At 52.4% G+C, this 16741-nt stretch overlaps 1 protein-coding gene across 1 annotated transcript; it reads right to left on the reverse strand.

The window, feature by feature from the left end:
- Positions 1 to 13826: 13826 nt before the first annotated feature.
- LOC123102064 (acetylserotonin O-methyltransferase 1) lies at positions 13827 to 15473 on the reverse strand. Its single transcript, XM_044523345.1, has 2 exons — positions 14569 to 15473; positions 13827 to 14469 (listed from the first exon to the last, which is right to left on the reverse strand). Exons 1-2 carry the CDS (start codon positions 15391 to 15393, stop codon positions 14167 to 14169), a joined length of 1128 nt encoding a protein of 375 aa, XP_044379280.1. The 5' UTR covers positions 15394 to 15473; the 3' UTR covers positions 13827 to 14166.
- Between the last annotated feature and the right edge of the window lie 1268 nt (positions 15474 to 16741).

Genomic DNA, 16741 nt, shown 5'->3' on the forward strand with positions numbered 1-16741 from the left:
GGCCGGTGGAGCGGGGGAGATGGTGCGGGGGGTGCTCGGCGGTGAAGGGGGCCGGATCTGGCGAGGTGGGATAGCGATCGAGATGGAGGGGGATCGAGATCGAGTGTCCATGAAATTTAAAAACATTCATGAGTTCAAAAAGTGCCCATGAAATACAATCGAGAAATGAAGGCTACAATTTAAATACAATCGATCTTAGCTAGCTATCTATTCACAATCTTCTTGCCCTTATTTTTCGTAAATGGAGTTCTTCTCTTGAACGGACGTCCTTTAGGTAGGGTGGTCCTGCTTCTTCTTGTGGTGTATGCTGATACTTCATCGTCGTCCTCATGTTCCATCTTCAGGTCGCCGTACTTGTCGAAGTCTTGCTCATTGGCGACTCCATCCATTCCGACGATCTTCCTTTTGCCTCTTCCCACGACAACACGAGTGGGCTTTGGCGGGTCGGTAATGAAGAAGCATTGGTCCACTTGGGAAGCCAGTACCCATGGCTCATTTTTTGCGGTGATGTTTGTGCCTGCGGTCTTGGATTTGGCTTCGGGTATAACCATGGTGGTGAAATACCGGTTTTATTTTATGATGCTCTTGGCCCATATGACATGGAACATCGGGACCTTCTCTCCAGAGTAGCTCAGCTCCCACATCTCCTAGATCCTTCCGTAGTATCTGTCCTTGTCATTACTGGTGTAGTATTCCATCGTTACCCCGGAGTTCTAATAACCATCGCTCTTCATGTCCTTGTCCTTGGTGTAGAATGTGTAGCCGTTGATATCGTACGCCTCATAGGTCATCAGGTTGTGCTCGGCGCCCTGTGACAAGGCGAACATGAGTTGTTCTTCCGCGGAAGAATCCTCATGTAAAGGGTACAACAGAAGCTTCTGCTTTGATTATATCTCCGTCTGTCCTCTGTTGGCCTCGGTCATTGTACGTCTTCTCAATAAAGGTTTTGTGCTCTACCACCCAAGGATCGACCACGTCTATGTGTTGTAGCGCGACTAGGTTTGCTCTTTCAAAGTCGGCGAGTCGACCCTCAAAGTCGACATGCATTTCGCGGCGACCCTCACGGTGACCCCATCCAGCGAGCCTGCCGAGGTGCCTGTTGACGGGCAGACCAACGGGGTCCTCGATGCCTAGATAATTCGTGCAGTAGGAGATGCACTCTTCGATCAGAAAGCCCCTGGCTATGCTTCCCTCTGGACGTGACATGTTGCGAACGTATCCTTTGATGACACATTCATCCTTTCGAACGGCATCATGCTGTGCAGGAATGTTGGCCCGAGTTGGATGATATCCTCCATGATATGGACCAGCAGATGCACCATAACGTCGAACAATTCGGGCGGGAAGTACATCTCAAGCTCGCATAGTATCACCACGATCTCTTCCTGTAGCCTTCTGAGTTGCCTCACGCCAACCGACTTCCGGGAGATGACGTCAAAAAAGTTGCATAGGCCAAATAGCATTTCACGGACGTGCGCGTCCATGATCCCACGGATTGCAACTGGAAGTATCTGCGTCATCAGCACGTGACAGTCGTGAGACTTCATCTCGCTGAACTTCTCCTTCGCTGGGTCTAGGCATCTGCTTATCTTCCCCGCGTAATCATAAGGAAGTTTTACTCCTATGAGGCAGGTGAAAAACTGATCGATCTCCTCTTGACTGAGAGTGAAGCACGCGGGAGGGTAGTCATTTCCGCTCTTCTTGGCCTTTTTGCCTTTGCGACGACTTTCCGTGTCCTGCTTCGCCTCATCATCATCATCATTAGCGTGAAGCTCCTCCCTGATGCCCATTGATTTCAAGTCTACCCTTGCTTTTGGCCCATCTTTGGTCCTCTCTGGCATGTTGAGTAGGGTACCAAGCAGACTCTCGCACACATTCTTTGTGATATGCGTGACATCAAGGCTGTGAGGCACACAGTGGATCTTCCAGTACGGCAAGTCCCAGAAAACAGACCTCGTTTTTCATACCTTCAGCAGCGGCTCTGGTGCCTTTCGCTTCTTTACCGGCTCTGGCGCCTTTTGCTTCTCTCCCAGCAGTGGGCAATCTTTCCAATTTTTCAACAACTCGTCTATTTCCTCGCCGCGCCTCGTACGCGGGCGTCTTCGGGGTTCGGTTTCACCATCAAACAAATCCTTGTGTTTCCTCCACGGGTCATCGTCACGAAGCCACCTTCGATGTCCCATGAACACGGTTTTCGAAGACTCGGGATCTCTATCTAGTTGGCGATACGTTGTGTCCCAAGCACCTAACGCATCCAGAAAATCCGTGGACCACCTGCCCCGCGACATATCCGTAACCAAGATAGTCGTGCACCGTCGTGAGCGGTGCGGCTCTCATAGGGAAATATTCTTTCTCTGCGGCGTCCCACATATTGGCTGGCGTTTTCCACAGCGTGTCTAGCTCCTCTTTCAGCAGCCCTAGATACAGATTGATGTCGTTCCCTGGTTGTTGCGGCCCTTCAATTAGCATACTCATGTGAATGTACTTCCTCTTCATGCACAACCATGGGGAAGGTTGTACATCCACACAAACACATGCCAGGTGCTATGTGTGCTTCTCTGGCTGCCAAACGGATTGACTCCATCGATGCTCGCGCCCAGCATGATGTTCCTTGGATCCGTCCCAAATTCTGGGTGTTCGAAGTTCAACGCTTGCCACTAGCTCCCGTCCCTAGGGTGACTCAGCATCTTGTCTTTTTTATTTATCTCCAGATCATTTGCGTCATCTTCTCGCTTCTTCTCCTCCCTATCCGCGTGCCAACGCAGGAGCTTTGCTACCTTAGGGTCCGCAAAATACCGCTGCAGACGAGGAGTGATCGGAAAGTAGCACACCACTTTTCGAGGAGCTTTCTTCCTCTTCTTGTATCGAGTGACGCCGCACACCGGACATATGGTAGACTCCGCGTGCTCGTCCCGATAAATGATGCAATTGTTCATGCACACATGGTATTTCACGTGCGGTAAATTCAGAGGACACACGATTTTCTTCGCCTCCTCAAAACTGGTCGGGCACTTGTTCCCCTTGGGAAGACGTTCACGCCAAAAATGACATGTTCTCGTCGAAGCATGCGTCAGTCATTTTATGTTTTACCTTCATCTCTAGAGCCATGAGCGTTACTTTCAGGCGGGTATCCTCGGGCGTGCATCCTTCATACAATGGAGTAACCGCGTCTATCTCTAGTTGACCCAGCTTGGCTTTCTCTCGGGTGGCAGCTCTTGCGTTATCCGTCTGCTTCAGAAGCAGCTCTTGAACATGAGGGTCCTGCACCCAGCCCATCGATGGTCCATCGTCACCTGCTCTGCCGACATTTTCATCTTCGTGATCATGCCCTTCGTCTGCTCCGGCATCTTCCTCATCATCATGTCCTGCATCTTCTACATGATGACTATGTACAGCATCACCGTCGTGATCATGTCCTGGAGATTCTTCGTCTTCTCGCCCGCCCGAGCCGTGGTGGTTGTCTTGTTGCCCTTCCTCACTTCTTGCCCGGCCCCCATGGACGACTTCATAGACATCTTCATACCTTGCCACTGATAGCCATCCATGAAACCATGCAAGAGCAGTTGGTCCCGCACCTGCCCGGAATCCGGGTCCGCAATAAGGCTCTTCAGCTTGCATCTTCGACACGGACATCTTATCTCCGTCTCGTTCTTTTCAAGCATCTCGGCCTTCGCGGAGCTCAAAAACCTATTCACGAGGCCTTTGGTCATCGTGCGGACCATGGTCCCCTGCGGGGTAGAGCAAAACGATATTTTAGAACCAAGAAAAAATTTGGCATGACTTTCCCTAAAAATAGGACCAAAAAGAATGCATAGTGCCAAAATTCTCACCGAAACGGAAATGAATCAACATTCCGGCAAAATATTGGCAACTATCGCATTTCAAATACCGGTACCTGCAAACACAAACAAATATGCAACACCACAAACATATGCAACACCACGAACCTACATAGATCTAGCTAGGCCACAAAAAGTGCATGTGCATGTTGTTGGAGAGGGAGAACAACATAAAGATATCTTCCCCCCTACTTACCTATCAAAAAAAAGTAATTTAACCACTTAATTTGGATGAATCTATGGTGCAAATGAGGTCAGGAGGAGGAGGCAGCCGAAACAAGCTTGGAGGAGGAGGTGGAGAGAATGAAGTAGGGAAAGTGAGTGGGTAGGTGGGCTGTCCAAAATATCTTGTTGGTCCCAGGTTACTAATGGCGCCCCACCTGCAAATGCACCATTAGTAACCCTGGTTACTAATGACGCACCTGCTGCTGGTGCACCATTAGAAGTTTTGCAAAAAAATAAGAAATAAAGTATATATTCTAATGGCGCATCATGGCACAGTGCGCCATTACTAGTTCAAACTAGTAATGTCGCACTAGGCTAGGGTGCGTCATTAGTAGTTTTGCAAAAAAAAAGAATAAAAAAACAACAGTAGTGGCGCACTATGTGGCCGGTGCGCCATTACTAGTTAGCACTAGTAATGGTGCACCTTGCCATGATGCGCCATTAGTATGTTTGGAAAAATAAGAAAAAAATTACTAGTGGCGCACCTTTAGTGTCTTCCACACTAATGGCGCACCTGCACATGATGCGCCACTGCTATATAGTAGTGGCGCACCACATGACAGGTGCGCCATTAGTGGCCATTTCATCTATAACCCTTTTCCTAGTAGTATCCCGGTTGGAGCGCTGCTTGGTAGCTTCAATGTCCCATTCCCGGCGTTCTCAGGAGATAGTTGGATCTCCCTCCATCTCTGCAATCACTCTCTTCCACTCCTTCGCACGTTCTGCCCAACACTTTTGATCATCGTAGATCCGTTCCGCCCTCTCGTGCCACCGCACTGCCCTCGTCTCCTGTAGGAACTCGTCTGAAAAAGCGGTCACCGGCAGCAAAAGCTTGGGGCAGGCCTCGTACACGTACGGAAGTGGCAAGCCGGACAGGTCGTGTTGGAGATGAAGGGGCGATGGTTGCGCAACTGTTGCAGACCTAAACATATGGATGAAATAAATAAAATATATATATCAAGATGTGTCAAATGCAAAATCGTATCATATCATATTTACTCCAACCAAATCCAGTACTTGCATCATATTCACATGCTTACTAAAAAACTAAGAACTAAGAACTAAGAACTACAACTACAATCACACATCCTAAATACAATACAATACATATCAAAGAATTGCATAAGCATATCAAAAGAATTGCATAAGCATATCAAAAGATATCGATGCATAACAAAGGTTCATCACATCCAAAAAAACCTATGAGTTCAATCTTTGAATAATCATATATCTAGATTATTATGAACATGAACTAAATAAAATACATATATCAAAAACAAAAACCATGAACTAGGGTTCATCTTGAGGGATTAACCATGTTTACTTCAACAAAATCCACTACTTGCATCATATAAGATCCACATGCATCCTATATCAAAACAAATATTTCCAATATTCATCATATATAAAAAAATTAACACAAAAAATTATGAACTAGGTTCATCTTGAGGGTTCAACATTTGTTCTCCAACTATATCCACTACTTGCATCATAGCATATCAACATGCATCATCATATCACAATATATTCCTCCAACATGCATCATATAAAAAAATTCCTCCAAAAATAATATGAACTAGGGTTCATCTTCACATAATCATACCAACTAGTGACTAGAGTTCGTATCTAACACATTATAACATCGATAATCAACCTAAATCAATCCTAGGGTTCAAAATATTTAAATCTAGTTCAAGAAGGGGGGTGATTTGAATCAAATAATGCAACGAATCGGAAGCTATTTGACTAAAACTAATTGGAGGGATTGAAGGAGCTTACTTTTGTTTCTTCGGGGCCATCTCGATCCGCAAAAATGATGAAGAAACGATGAAGATCTGAGGGGGGGAGTGGAGGAGAAGAGAGAGGGGCGAGAGGAGGAAGAACTCCTCTGTTCTTGGGCGGGTGGTTGGGGGAGAAGGGGAGGGGTGGGGCGGCCGACGGCTTATAACTGCCCGCACACTACCGCCAGGTATCCCGGCGGTAGGATCAGACAGGCTACCGCCATGACCGGCGGCGGTAGGGTGGGACGGAGGCCGTTAACGTTGCTGACGTGGATAAGTTCCCTACCGCCGCAGTGTCTGGCGGTAGCCTAGGTAATCCTACCGTCGGGCGTCCTGGCGGTAGCAAAAAGGGTCAAATGTCGATTTTTTTTCAAAGTGGGGTCAAATCCCGATTTTGTTTGACAAAAGGGTCAAAACACGAAAATCGGCCCCACGACCGGGGTAGCTCATATCATTGGCGTGAGCTCATATCATTGGCGTGTCAGTATGATCCTCTTGTCGGATACTACGGCTTTACCGCGTACGTACTCCTACCGTTGAGAGCTGGCTGGTTGCGGACCCTCTGGAACGAACAGGTCGACAGGTCCCTCTCCCTTGGTAGTAGGCCCGAATTATAGGCACGTGCCGTTGTTGGTCTAGTCCCGGCCACACCGTCAATGTATCAGTTAGCGTGATCGCGTCGCGTCGGAATAAGTTTTTCCAGGCTCCGTTCGCGGCTAGATGAGGCTTTTGCCTTCGTCTAGGAGCCAGCAGGGTGGGGATCCCCGGATCTCGTTGAGGTCGCGGGCTATAGTGACTGGAGGTTCATCAGCACTGGCCGTTTGGGTCCTCAGATGGGCGTTGGATGCAGGGAGACTGTTGAGTAACGTGATTGTATTTGGAAACATAGGTTAGACTAGGAAATATTCTTGCTTTCCTTGTACTCCAAGTAGATCATGTACTCCTATATATGTGCCCACGAGGCTCAAGCAATACATTGAACTATTCCACCAACCCTCTCTCTCCCTTCAACATGGTATCTATTGCAAGTCGATCCTAAACCCTAGCCACCGCTGCTTCCGCACCTGCGCGCCGCCCCCGGGGCTGTCAGCCTCCATGACCGCCGCTGGGGGCTGCGCCGCCCGTACCTAGGGTTCGTCCACCGGTCGTGTTGACCGGCTGCCCTAGAGAGTGTTTTCCCTGAGCCCTTGCTCCAGATTTTTTCGCTCTCTCGCCGGTCGTTTTGATCGGCGTTTTTCTTTTTGGTTTTCTGATCTATGCTTGATCGGTTTGCGTCGCTCGCCGCCGCCGTCGACACCGAGCGCCTCTACTTTGACCCCGACGCTACCAGCCGGCCTCTCCTCCGACCCGGCAGCCACGCGTGTCGAGGCGGCCCGTCAGGGCCAGCCGTCGTCCGCGCGTCGGTCCGCCCGTCACCGCCCTGCTCCGACCGGGACACCTGCATCGCCCCGACCCAGCGGCCACGCGCCATGTGATGGCCAATCATAATCGTCGCTCGCGTGCCGGCCCCCCATCGATCTAGATCACCCGCCTCCGCCGCGTCTTCACGGCGGCCCGATGGTCTACCTCGCCGGCCTCGTCCTCGGTTACGTCGGGACGGCTGCGTCAGGCTTGTCGGCTGCCTCAACTCGGGCGCCGCTGCTCCGTTGGTCGCTCGGGCCTCACTGCCCGGGCGCCCATGTTGCTTTGGCAGCCCGGGTGCCGTTGCTGACAAGTTCGTCCGCACGACGTCTCACGCCGGCTGTCGTCGCCGACTTCATCTCGGACTCCGCCGCCACCACACCTCCACCGAGCGGCGTCCCGACCTCGCGTGCGATCGGCTTGATCACCCGCTCGCCGCGGCGATCCGCCTCATCTACGCCGCGCAACCGACCTGGCCCGTCGGTTACGCGCGCCTCCGCAGGTCCCGTGAAGATCGTCCCCGAGTTCAGCGCGCCTCTCTACCGATCGAGCATTGGGCTGCCACCGTGTCGCCCTGTCAGGCCGCAACGCCGCCGCCCCGTGGTTCTCCTCGCGGCTGCATCGACCCATGCATCACCGCTGCGTCGCCTCTTCGGGCTGTAGTGTCGCGATACGCGGTCCCCACCACCGCCCCGAGGCCATCCCCGCGGCTGCACCGACTCGCGAACCGCCATTGCGTCGCCCCTTCGGGCCGCAACATTGCGGACCGCGGTCCCCGCTGCCGCCCCGAGGTCTTCCCACTGTCGCCCCGACCCTCCTGCCGCCGCTACGTCACCCCTTCGGGTTGTAGCGCCGCGGCCCGCGATCCACTCTGTCGTCACCGCGCGTCGACCTCCTATGGTATGCGCCACGCCGTCTCCCTTGGCGCGGAAACGCCACCGTCCGCGCCGGTCTTCGTCACGCTGTCAGGGTTCTTCGCCTACTTCGAGCACCGCCGCCGCACTCCTAACCTAGCTGTCGCCGCTGCCGTTAGGCCGCCGCCGCCGTCAGGCCTCCGCCGCCGCTACCTTCGTAGCCGCCGCGCCGCCCGTCCACCCCCTTCGGTCTTCGTCCAAGCACCAGCCCGTCGCCAGCGTCACCGTCATCTAACCCGAGCACTTTGTCTACTTCGACCACCGTTGGTGACATCGGCCCCGCGCCGATGGGCACCGCAATCATCGTCGAGTTTTTCTCTGCTGGCCCTCCGACTTCTCCGACATGGCATACAGCTCGTGCAGGTCCCTCGTCTACGCATGCCCGGTGCTGGCAACACCGATGCGTGCCTTCATCCACGACGTGTCCCCGGGCCTGGCAAGCCTGGTCGGCGCTTCGTCAACTTCGTCTTCGTCCGTCTACGCATGCCCGGTGCTGGCAACACCGGTGCTGGCAACACCGGTGCGTGCCTTCATCCATGATGTGTCCCCGGGCTTGGCAAACCCGCCGCGACGCATCGTCAACACCATCATCCTTCCGGCGCACCACTACCTCGTCACCACTGCGCCCATGACTAACTCGGCGCCCTCTTGCGCCCGCGGCTCCACGGCGACTTCCTCGACACCGGGCCTGGCAAGCCTGGTCGATGCACGCCGACTCGACATCGACCACGGCATTCTCCGAACAGCTACCTCGACCATGGCTCCACCACCCACGCTCTTGGCTACATCGACAAACGGCACAAAGGGCTACCGCCTGCTTGAGCAACCTCGTTGGTTTCCACTCCAGCCAAGACTCCGTGATGCGTCGACCGTTACGACTGTGGGGGAGGGGGTGTCCGTCGGCTTGGCTTTGGATTCTTCTCCAGTCTCACCGTCTGCGTCGCTACCGTTGTGACTGCAGGGGGATGTTGAGTAACCTGATTGTATTAGGAAACATAGGTTAGACTAGGAAATATTCTGGATTGCCTTGTACTCCAAGTAGATCATCTACTCCTATATATATGCCCACGAGGCTCAAGCAATACATTGAACTATTCCACCAACCCTCTCTCTCCCTTCAACAGAGACGAAGACCCTTCTTCTTCCTTGTCGGTATGATTTGTTGCGGCTGTTCTTCTCCTTCCTCTGCGCTGATGCTGGAGGGAGATTCTGCTTTGCCCGGGTGGATGGCCCGGCCGCGGTGCTGGACCGGTCGGATGACTCGAATTCTCTTCCATCAGGAAGGGACATTTTTCGCGGTACTCAAAGCCAAAGCTGGCGACGGCCGTTGCAGGTGTGTTGGATTGATGCCCATGCCCTCTCAGCGCTGGTGTCAAGAAAGGAGAAAGTAGCATGGCGGCAATTGTACCGTGGTCGGAGATGATGACCTGCTTGCGCCTGGTTGCGGATCCTTCTGCTTGAGGGGTCTTCTCTCAAGATTCAGGGATGATGTCAAAAGGCTCCACAGCTCTTCTTGTGTTACGTTTGGCTTAGGGTACTCTAATTGTTCATCATCCTTTGTGTTTACGTTTCAGTGTGCTTGTAAGGATCAACTACTTTGTACTGTTTCGTGATTTGAATGAAAAAATTCTCAAAAAAAAAAAAAACAAATGCACCGTGGCCAGATCTATTTGCCGACTATAGACTACTTTTGGTTTCTTCTCGTAAGGACTACTTTTGCGAAACCCAATACTACAACACATACGTTCACAAATACGCACACGTAAGGAATAATAATATGCTAAAACAGCGCTAGTAGTATGGTCTTTGCATGCTTGGTGCTGCTGCATGTGGGCTGTGGAGGTTTTTGAGCCTACTGTCTGCATGCATCTCGATAATAATAATCCAATTCAATCCAATCCAATCCAATCCAATCCAATCCTATGGTCTTTGCATGCTTGATACAGTGCCTACCAATCCAATCCGACTGGTCAAACTTTGCGTGCGCCGTAGTGGTTGGCTATGCTGGCATGAATAATAATAATGATCCTTTACTTCCTTTCTCTCTCTGTGCACGGTGCAGTTTAGGATAGTCGTAATAAAAGTATCATAAGCGGTATTATGCATGTCAAATAGACCTTTTGGATCATGTGGCAGAGAATTAAATGAGAAAAGAAAGGATGTGGTATCATATTATGATACCGTATCATATTAAATATAGTACTACTTTGTGTCATGCATGTCAATTAATGAGGCAAACTAAGATACTAGGTTACGATACTATGCATTACGGAAATAGTATCATACACGAGTATCATATGCATGATACTAGTATATGATACTCTCCATTACGACCTATCTTACTACTGTAGCGTCCTGTGGGTCACGAGGAGCAGACCGCGTGTTCCACGAAAAAAAAACGATACGGGCCCTCGTGGAACACGGTGCCCTGTCTACCTCCGTACCAAAAGATAAATTTTTTACTATTTTATTACAAAGATTTATTTTAAATATATATAAAATGTTAGTGTAAAATTAGTATTATGAGAGGGTGTGTTTCAATAGTAAACCAACGATACTGATTTTCCACTATAGGAATTAAGTTTTAGTTGCTTTATTTATTCGGTCCAACTTGTATAGTTTAACGTAGATAGATAAGAAAGGAATAAATTGTGAAAACCATCAAGACTCTGGCTCTAATCCCATGTTAAGCTTCATTCTCTAGGCAATTATTGCAATAATAGACCGATCTGACGGAAAGAGCTAAGCAACCGAGTTAATTATACAATTAGTTAGTTTAATAGTAACACTTAACTGGCAGTAGGTGTTACATTGCAGCCAGCGAGAGCGAGAGCCTTCCCCCTTCCCCGCCATGCGCTGCTCCGGCGCTGGCGTCCACCGCGCCTCTGCGCCCCCGGGCCGTGCCACTCCGGCCATCCCAGCCACCCAGGCTCCCGGCCGTGCCACTAAGGCCGTCCCGGCCACCCAGATCTGTTCCCCCGCCCCCCGCTGCTTCCTCGCGCGACCAGGGCTGCCAGCCCCAGATTCGTCTCCTCCCAGGTCAGGCCGGCGGGGGAGAGGCCGGTGGTCTCTGGGCTGGGGCTTTTGGAGGGCTTGGCTGAGTCGGACCCGCAGCCGGCGGTGGACTCCGCGCCTCGCCTGGAGGCTCCTGCTGCGGGCTGGGAGCGGCCTTCTCCCACCAAGAAGGAGCTCTGGCGCCTCCGTCATGGACAGGGCGGCCAGGGCGGAGATGTTGTGGCTGGGCGGCACGTGCCTTCGCCGCCGCCGGCGGAGATGATCCCGGAGATGCGAGACAAGTGCTTCAGGTGCCTCGAGAAGGGCCACTTCCGGTGGGACTGCACCAACTAGGATGTCTATATCAGGTGCGGTTGGCCGGGTCATGGCTCCCGCGATTGCAAGAGGCCGCGGAGCCCCTCTTCGGCTGATGAGCTCCGACGCGAGGCGATCGCCAAGGTGGCACGCCACTCGTCTCCCCGGGTCAGTCCAGACCGCACGACGCCTCATGCGGCCTTCCCACCCCCACCGCCTCCGCCGCTGCACCCCCCCTCGCTTTGTGCTGCCGCCGAGGCGGCCTGGCCGCGTCTTGCACCCCCGCGGCTCTAGGTCGCGCTGGATGCGGGGGAAGGTGCGTATGAGCTTTGTGTGGTGCGGCGCTCGCAGTCCATGGAGGACTTGGAGCGCCGGCTACGCTTCGCCATGGTCGCCTACATGGGTGGTGCCCGGAGACGCCTCTCGCCGCAGCGGGTGCTGGAGATCTTGGCGGGGTGGCTCGACATCTCGGCGGATCATGTCTCGGTGCACTCTTACCGGTCGGAGGATTTTCTGGTCGTTTTTGCGTCGGCTGAGCTTCCGAACAGGGTGGCGTCGTACCCGGCGGTGTAGTGGGAGGGCGATAGGCTGTTCTTCAGGCCATGGAACCGGCAGTCGCAGGCAGTCTTCTCGACCATGGGCTTCAAGGTCTGGATTGTCATGGAGGGGATACCACCACACGCTTGGGATCGGAAGACGGCAGAGGAGTTGTTGGGGACGGCGTGCAAGGTGGACTCGGTTGCGCCGGAGTCAAGTTCAAGAGCTGATCTTTCTGCGTTCAGGCTCACTGCATGGACTGCAAACCCGGAGGAGATACCTTCGCTGCGCTGGCTGGCCATCTCGGAGCCAAGCTCGGAGATCCTACCACCATTGTTGCAGTACAAGATCCTCATCCATATCGACGCAGTGGCGAACTTCCGTGAAGCAGGGGAGCCGTGGTTCGTGGGAAGTTCATCCGACAATGGGCAGAGTGGCTTGCTAGACTCTCCAGACGGTTTCCATAATGGAGGTGGTGGTCAGAGGCCACAATGGCGAGTTTGGCAGTTCGGTGTCAGAGATGTGCGCGGCGGTGAGCAGGGCTAGGCTTCCGGCGGTGGCGGTGGCGGCCATGGCGCGGCAGGGAGGGCAAACGAGGGGCTGGATTGGCGCCTACCTCCCATGCCCCCGCCCCGAACGTTCTGCATGTGGGGCCACCAGAACGCCTTCTGGATAGGGTTGCCGTCAGGGTGTCTGCTTTTGACCGCCTTTTGGGTCAGCAGGCACATGGAGAGGGGAGCGGGACGGTTCTAGAGCCAAATTCGAACCTGACTGGCGCGGACAAGTGGCTGGGACGGACGGGCGCACTTTGACGGCGGGACCCCGGACGGAGGAGACGGAGCAGCATCCAATGGAAATGGTCATTGTGCCGTTGGGGCAGGGACGGCGCCTGAGCTTGTCATCGGATCGGGCGGTCGAAGTGGTGGTTGGCGCGCGCAGCCCGAGTGATTCCCGCAGTGCCCCACGGGCGAATGATGACATGGACATGGTGGTTCTCGCGGATCTAGGGAGACTGGATCCCCGGTGCGGGAAAGGCTGAACCCGCCAGCTGGCGTGACTGCAGGCTCCGTGCCGGGGGATGGGATACCGGACGGGTCCCAGGAGGTGGGGCTGGCTGAGGATCCCAATGCAATTGGGGCGGTGTGCAACATGGCGGGCCCCGTGCTCGGATCGAATGCAGAGATGGCTACTGGTGGGTTGGGTGAAGGAAATCGCGTGGTATTGACTACTGGTGGGGCTGGTTATCGAATGCAGAGATGGCTACTGGAGGGTTGGGTGAAAAAAAAGTTAGTTTAACAGTAACTGTGATGCCAAGACAAATCATTGGGGTCAAAATTACCGAAATATTTATTTACTCCGGTTGTACACGGGTCCGCTTGTACACGCGCATGAGCTGCCACGGAGCCACACTGTGGCCGGCCTACTGGGGAGCCCGAGTCAGCGAGGCTGCTTGAGAACCAAGCTGCATGTCCTCGTGTTTGGAGAGGCGAACGACGAGTTCGCTAGAGACTTCGTCGGAGAAGGGGCGGTGGTCAAAGGGATGTGAGAGAGGTGATTTTTTTTATTGGGCTGTAAGGTGGGTCCTTGTCCACATCAGCTGGGTATTAATTCGTGGCCAACACGTTGAAAAATCCACCGAATAGTCATCACATTTTATCATGCAATCAGAAAGCCGTGGTGTTCACAACATTTTGGACAAGTGGGATAGTTATTTCATGCTAACAACTCATTGAGACCGGACTATGTACTTGCAGAGTAAAGACTCTATAGCTACGACAAATAATTTGGATCAGCGGGAGTAGAACAAATACACGTGTAAATATTTGGTAACTGCAGAAGAAATGTTAATGTATGTAAAGAAAAGAACAATTTATGTAGATTACATAGGTGCGGTACAATGGGCGGAAAAAATGAAATAAACTAAAGAGAAGCAAATTTGAAAAATCTATAAACAAAAAGTAAAACTTAAATGCAATAATACAGGTGACATTTATTACAAATCAAATGACGAGCAGAATAAATACTCCTTCCTTTCCAGTTTATAAGTCTTCCACGTGTATCTTGGCTGCTAATTTACCAAGTTGATTACACGTGCAAGACTAATAAACACGTAAGGACGGAAGGAGATAGTATCTCCGAAGTGGAAGTATATAAGAACATTTAAGGGTATACTTCGATAATTGATCGAATCCCATTGGTTGGAGTGATCTTGTAGTCGCTGAACCCGGCTTCGGAGAAAATCAAGCTCCACACGTTTTCCTCTCGCTCCATTCCATCGGAGCCCATCATGTAGATATCTAACAAAACCTGCGCCTCTATGGAATCGTTGGGCTGAGTCACCGGATATCCCACCACCATATCGATAATTATCACCTTTCCTCCGGCTTCTTTCGCTGGGATCGCTTCCTTGCACCGGCGCATTATCTTGACGCAATCTTCGTGTTTCCAGTCATGCAAAATCCACTGGAACCAAACATATTATTATATCCCATTAGCATATATAGTAGACCAGCAGAAAAAAGAAGAACATATCCAAAAATAAAAATAAAAATAAAAAATTACCTTGAGTAGAACAGCATCCGCAGGTGGGACATACTCGAACATATTTCCGGCGACGAAGGTCAAAATGTCGCTGGCGGGAGCCGCGGCGACAACGTGTGCGAGGTCCAGAACGGTGCACTTGAGGTGCGGGAACGCTCTCGCCACGGCCGACGCGGTAGCGCCATGGTTGCCGCCGATGTCCACCAGCGAGCTTTTCACTTCCCCGAACGCTCCGCCGTGCTCTTTCAACAGGACCTTCATGGCGATGCGGCTGTCCGCGGCCATGCCGTCGTTGAACAAGCCGCCATCGACCTTGGTGGTGTCCCAGAACGTGCAGCCGTTGGCCAGCTGGACGAGCGAGTGCGACTGTGCCGACTCTCCCTCTTGGCCTTGGGTAAACCACTCTGGCATTTTGAGGAGAGAGGTCCAGCATAACGTGTTGACGATGGTGCCCACCATCGGGGACAGGTTGTGCGGTGATCTCTCGACAAGGAGCCGGGAGACCCGCGTGAGCTTGTAATACGCAGCGCCATCACCGGCGTGGTCGTTGCTGCCTTTGCCTTGGACAATGGAGAATACCCCGGTGGTGGTGAGCACCCGCATGACCCGCCGGAGGTTGGAGCGCTTCGTGGGGTGGATCCCGGTGTCGGAGGCCAGCTCGGACAAGGTGGCGGCGCCGCCGCGGCGGTGGATGGTGTCGGGGATGCGCAGGTCCGTGGCGGCCTTGAGCGCCAGTGACTTGACGAAGGCGAGGCCGTGGTGGTAGAGCTCCAGCTGAGCTTGAAGTAACTCGTCGCTGCTCATGGCGAGGTCTTGGTCTCGTTCGATGTGCTGCGCGGCCGGCATGGTGTATGTGTATGATCGATCGAGTGTGGTATGCTAGCTGCTACCTGCTTCTTGCTTCTTCCTTACGTAGAGAAAACGTAGTACCTTCTTATAGATGCATGCGCATGGTATCCTAGTTTCCTTTTGCGGGTTTTTTTTTAGGGAAGCTTCCTTTTGCGGGTTGGTTTGAGGTTACTACTTCTAGTTGTAGCCTCCTGTGTGGACGTAGTTTCCCACCCCTACGACTCGATCGTGTGCACGATCTCGGTCCCCACCGACGAATGCATGTTCAAGACACCCACCCCTTGATGCATGTTCAAGACAATAGCATTTCTCAAGGGGCAAAACAAGAGATGACCTACAAAAAAAAAGATCCTCGTTTGGACCAATGGTTCTGAAGTCCGTGCACTTCGACCCTACCTAATTGTTCACTCAAGCACCACATCACCTTGTGGTCGGCGGGTTAGGAGTAGTAACTACCGTGTGTCCCCAGGGCGCTACGTGTCCAGGTTTAGTATAGTATTGATGCCATCTTTCCAAGTGACGGTATCTTGACAAGTGTTGCTCAGCACTAGTTTGGCTTGGCAGCCCGCCCGGGATCGATCCCCGTTGGGGACGATTGCTGGTGTCTCACCAGGGATTGGCACCCGAATAGCATCCCTGCACTTTCGTGCCACGCAAAGCAACGAACAAACAAAAACGAAAATACTAGAAACTTGAGACTCTAGAAGAATAGAAGAAGCAACGAACGAACAAAAACGAAAATACTAGAAACTTGAGACTCTAGAAGAATAGAAGAAGCAACGGAAGTAACCAGATCTGGATAAGTGGCGTATGAAGAAACCTTGGAATAGAAGAAGAACACTAGTGCAGAACCGGCCTTTAGTGCCGGTTCGTAACGGCCTTTAGTGCCGGTTCGTAACGGCCTTTAGTGCCGGTTCTACAACCGACACTAAAGAGTGGGGACTAAAGGTCCCCCCTCCTTAGTATCGGTTTGTCATGAACCGGCGCTAAAGTGCGAACACGTGGCACGAGCCAGGCCCGGGTGCGCGTAGGGGCTTTAGTACCGGTTGGTAACACCAACCGGTACTAAATGTTTGTGTTTTTTTTATTTTCCATTACTTATTTTTGTTTGCTGGTATTTCACGATACTACAAATTGTACACGTTATGCATATATATAAATAGATTTTCTTGTACGTATAGAACCGCATATATAGGGTCGAGTGAACAATTTGGTGAAGCCATCGCACCATCACTTGCTCACGCAACCGGGCCTCCTCTCGCAGCCGCTCCCGCTCATAGCAGCCCGTCCTCAGTCTCAGGCGCGCTAGGTGGGCCTTCGTCTTTGGCTGAGCTCGACGCCGTCA

The sequence above is a fragment of the Triticum aestivum genome, chromosome 1B, assembly GCF_018294505.1.
Source record: "Triticum aestivum cultivar Chinese Spring chromosome 1B, IWGSC CS RefSeq v2.1, whole genome shotgun sequence".
NCBI lineage: Eukaryota > Viridiplantae > Streptophyta > Magnoliopsida > Poales > Poaceae > Triticum > Triticum aestivum.

What these genes read in the sequence shown, in the direction of transcription:
- LOC123102064 (XM_044523345.1), bottom strand. Translation starts at nt 15,393, where the DNA reads ATGCCGGCCGCGCAGCACATCGAACGAGACCAAGACCTCGCCATGAGC. An exon ending in CGGATGCTGTTCTACTCAAG is followed by an intron (nt 14,470 to 14,568) that starts GTAATTTTTTAT and finishes GTTTGGTTCCAG; the next exon opens with TGGATTTTGCATGACTGGAA.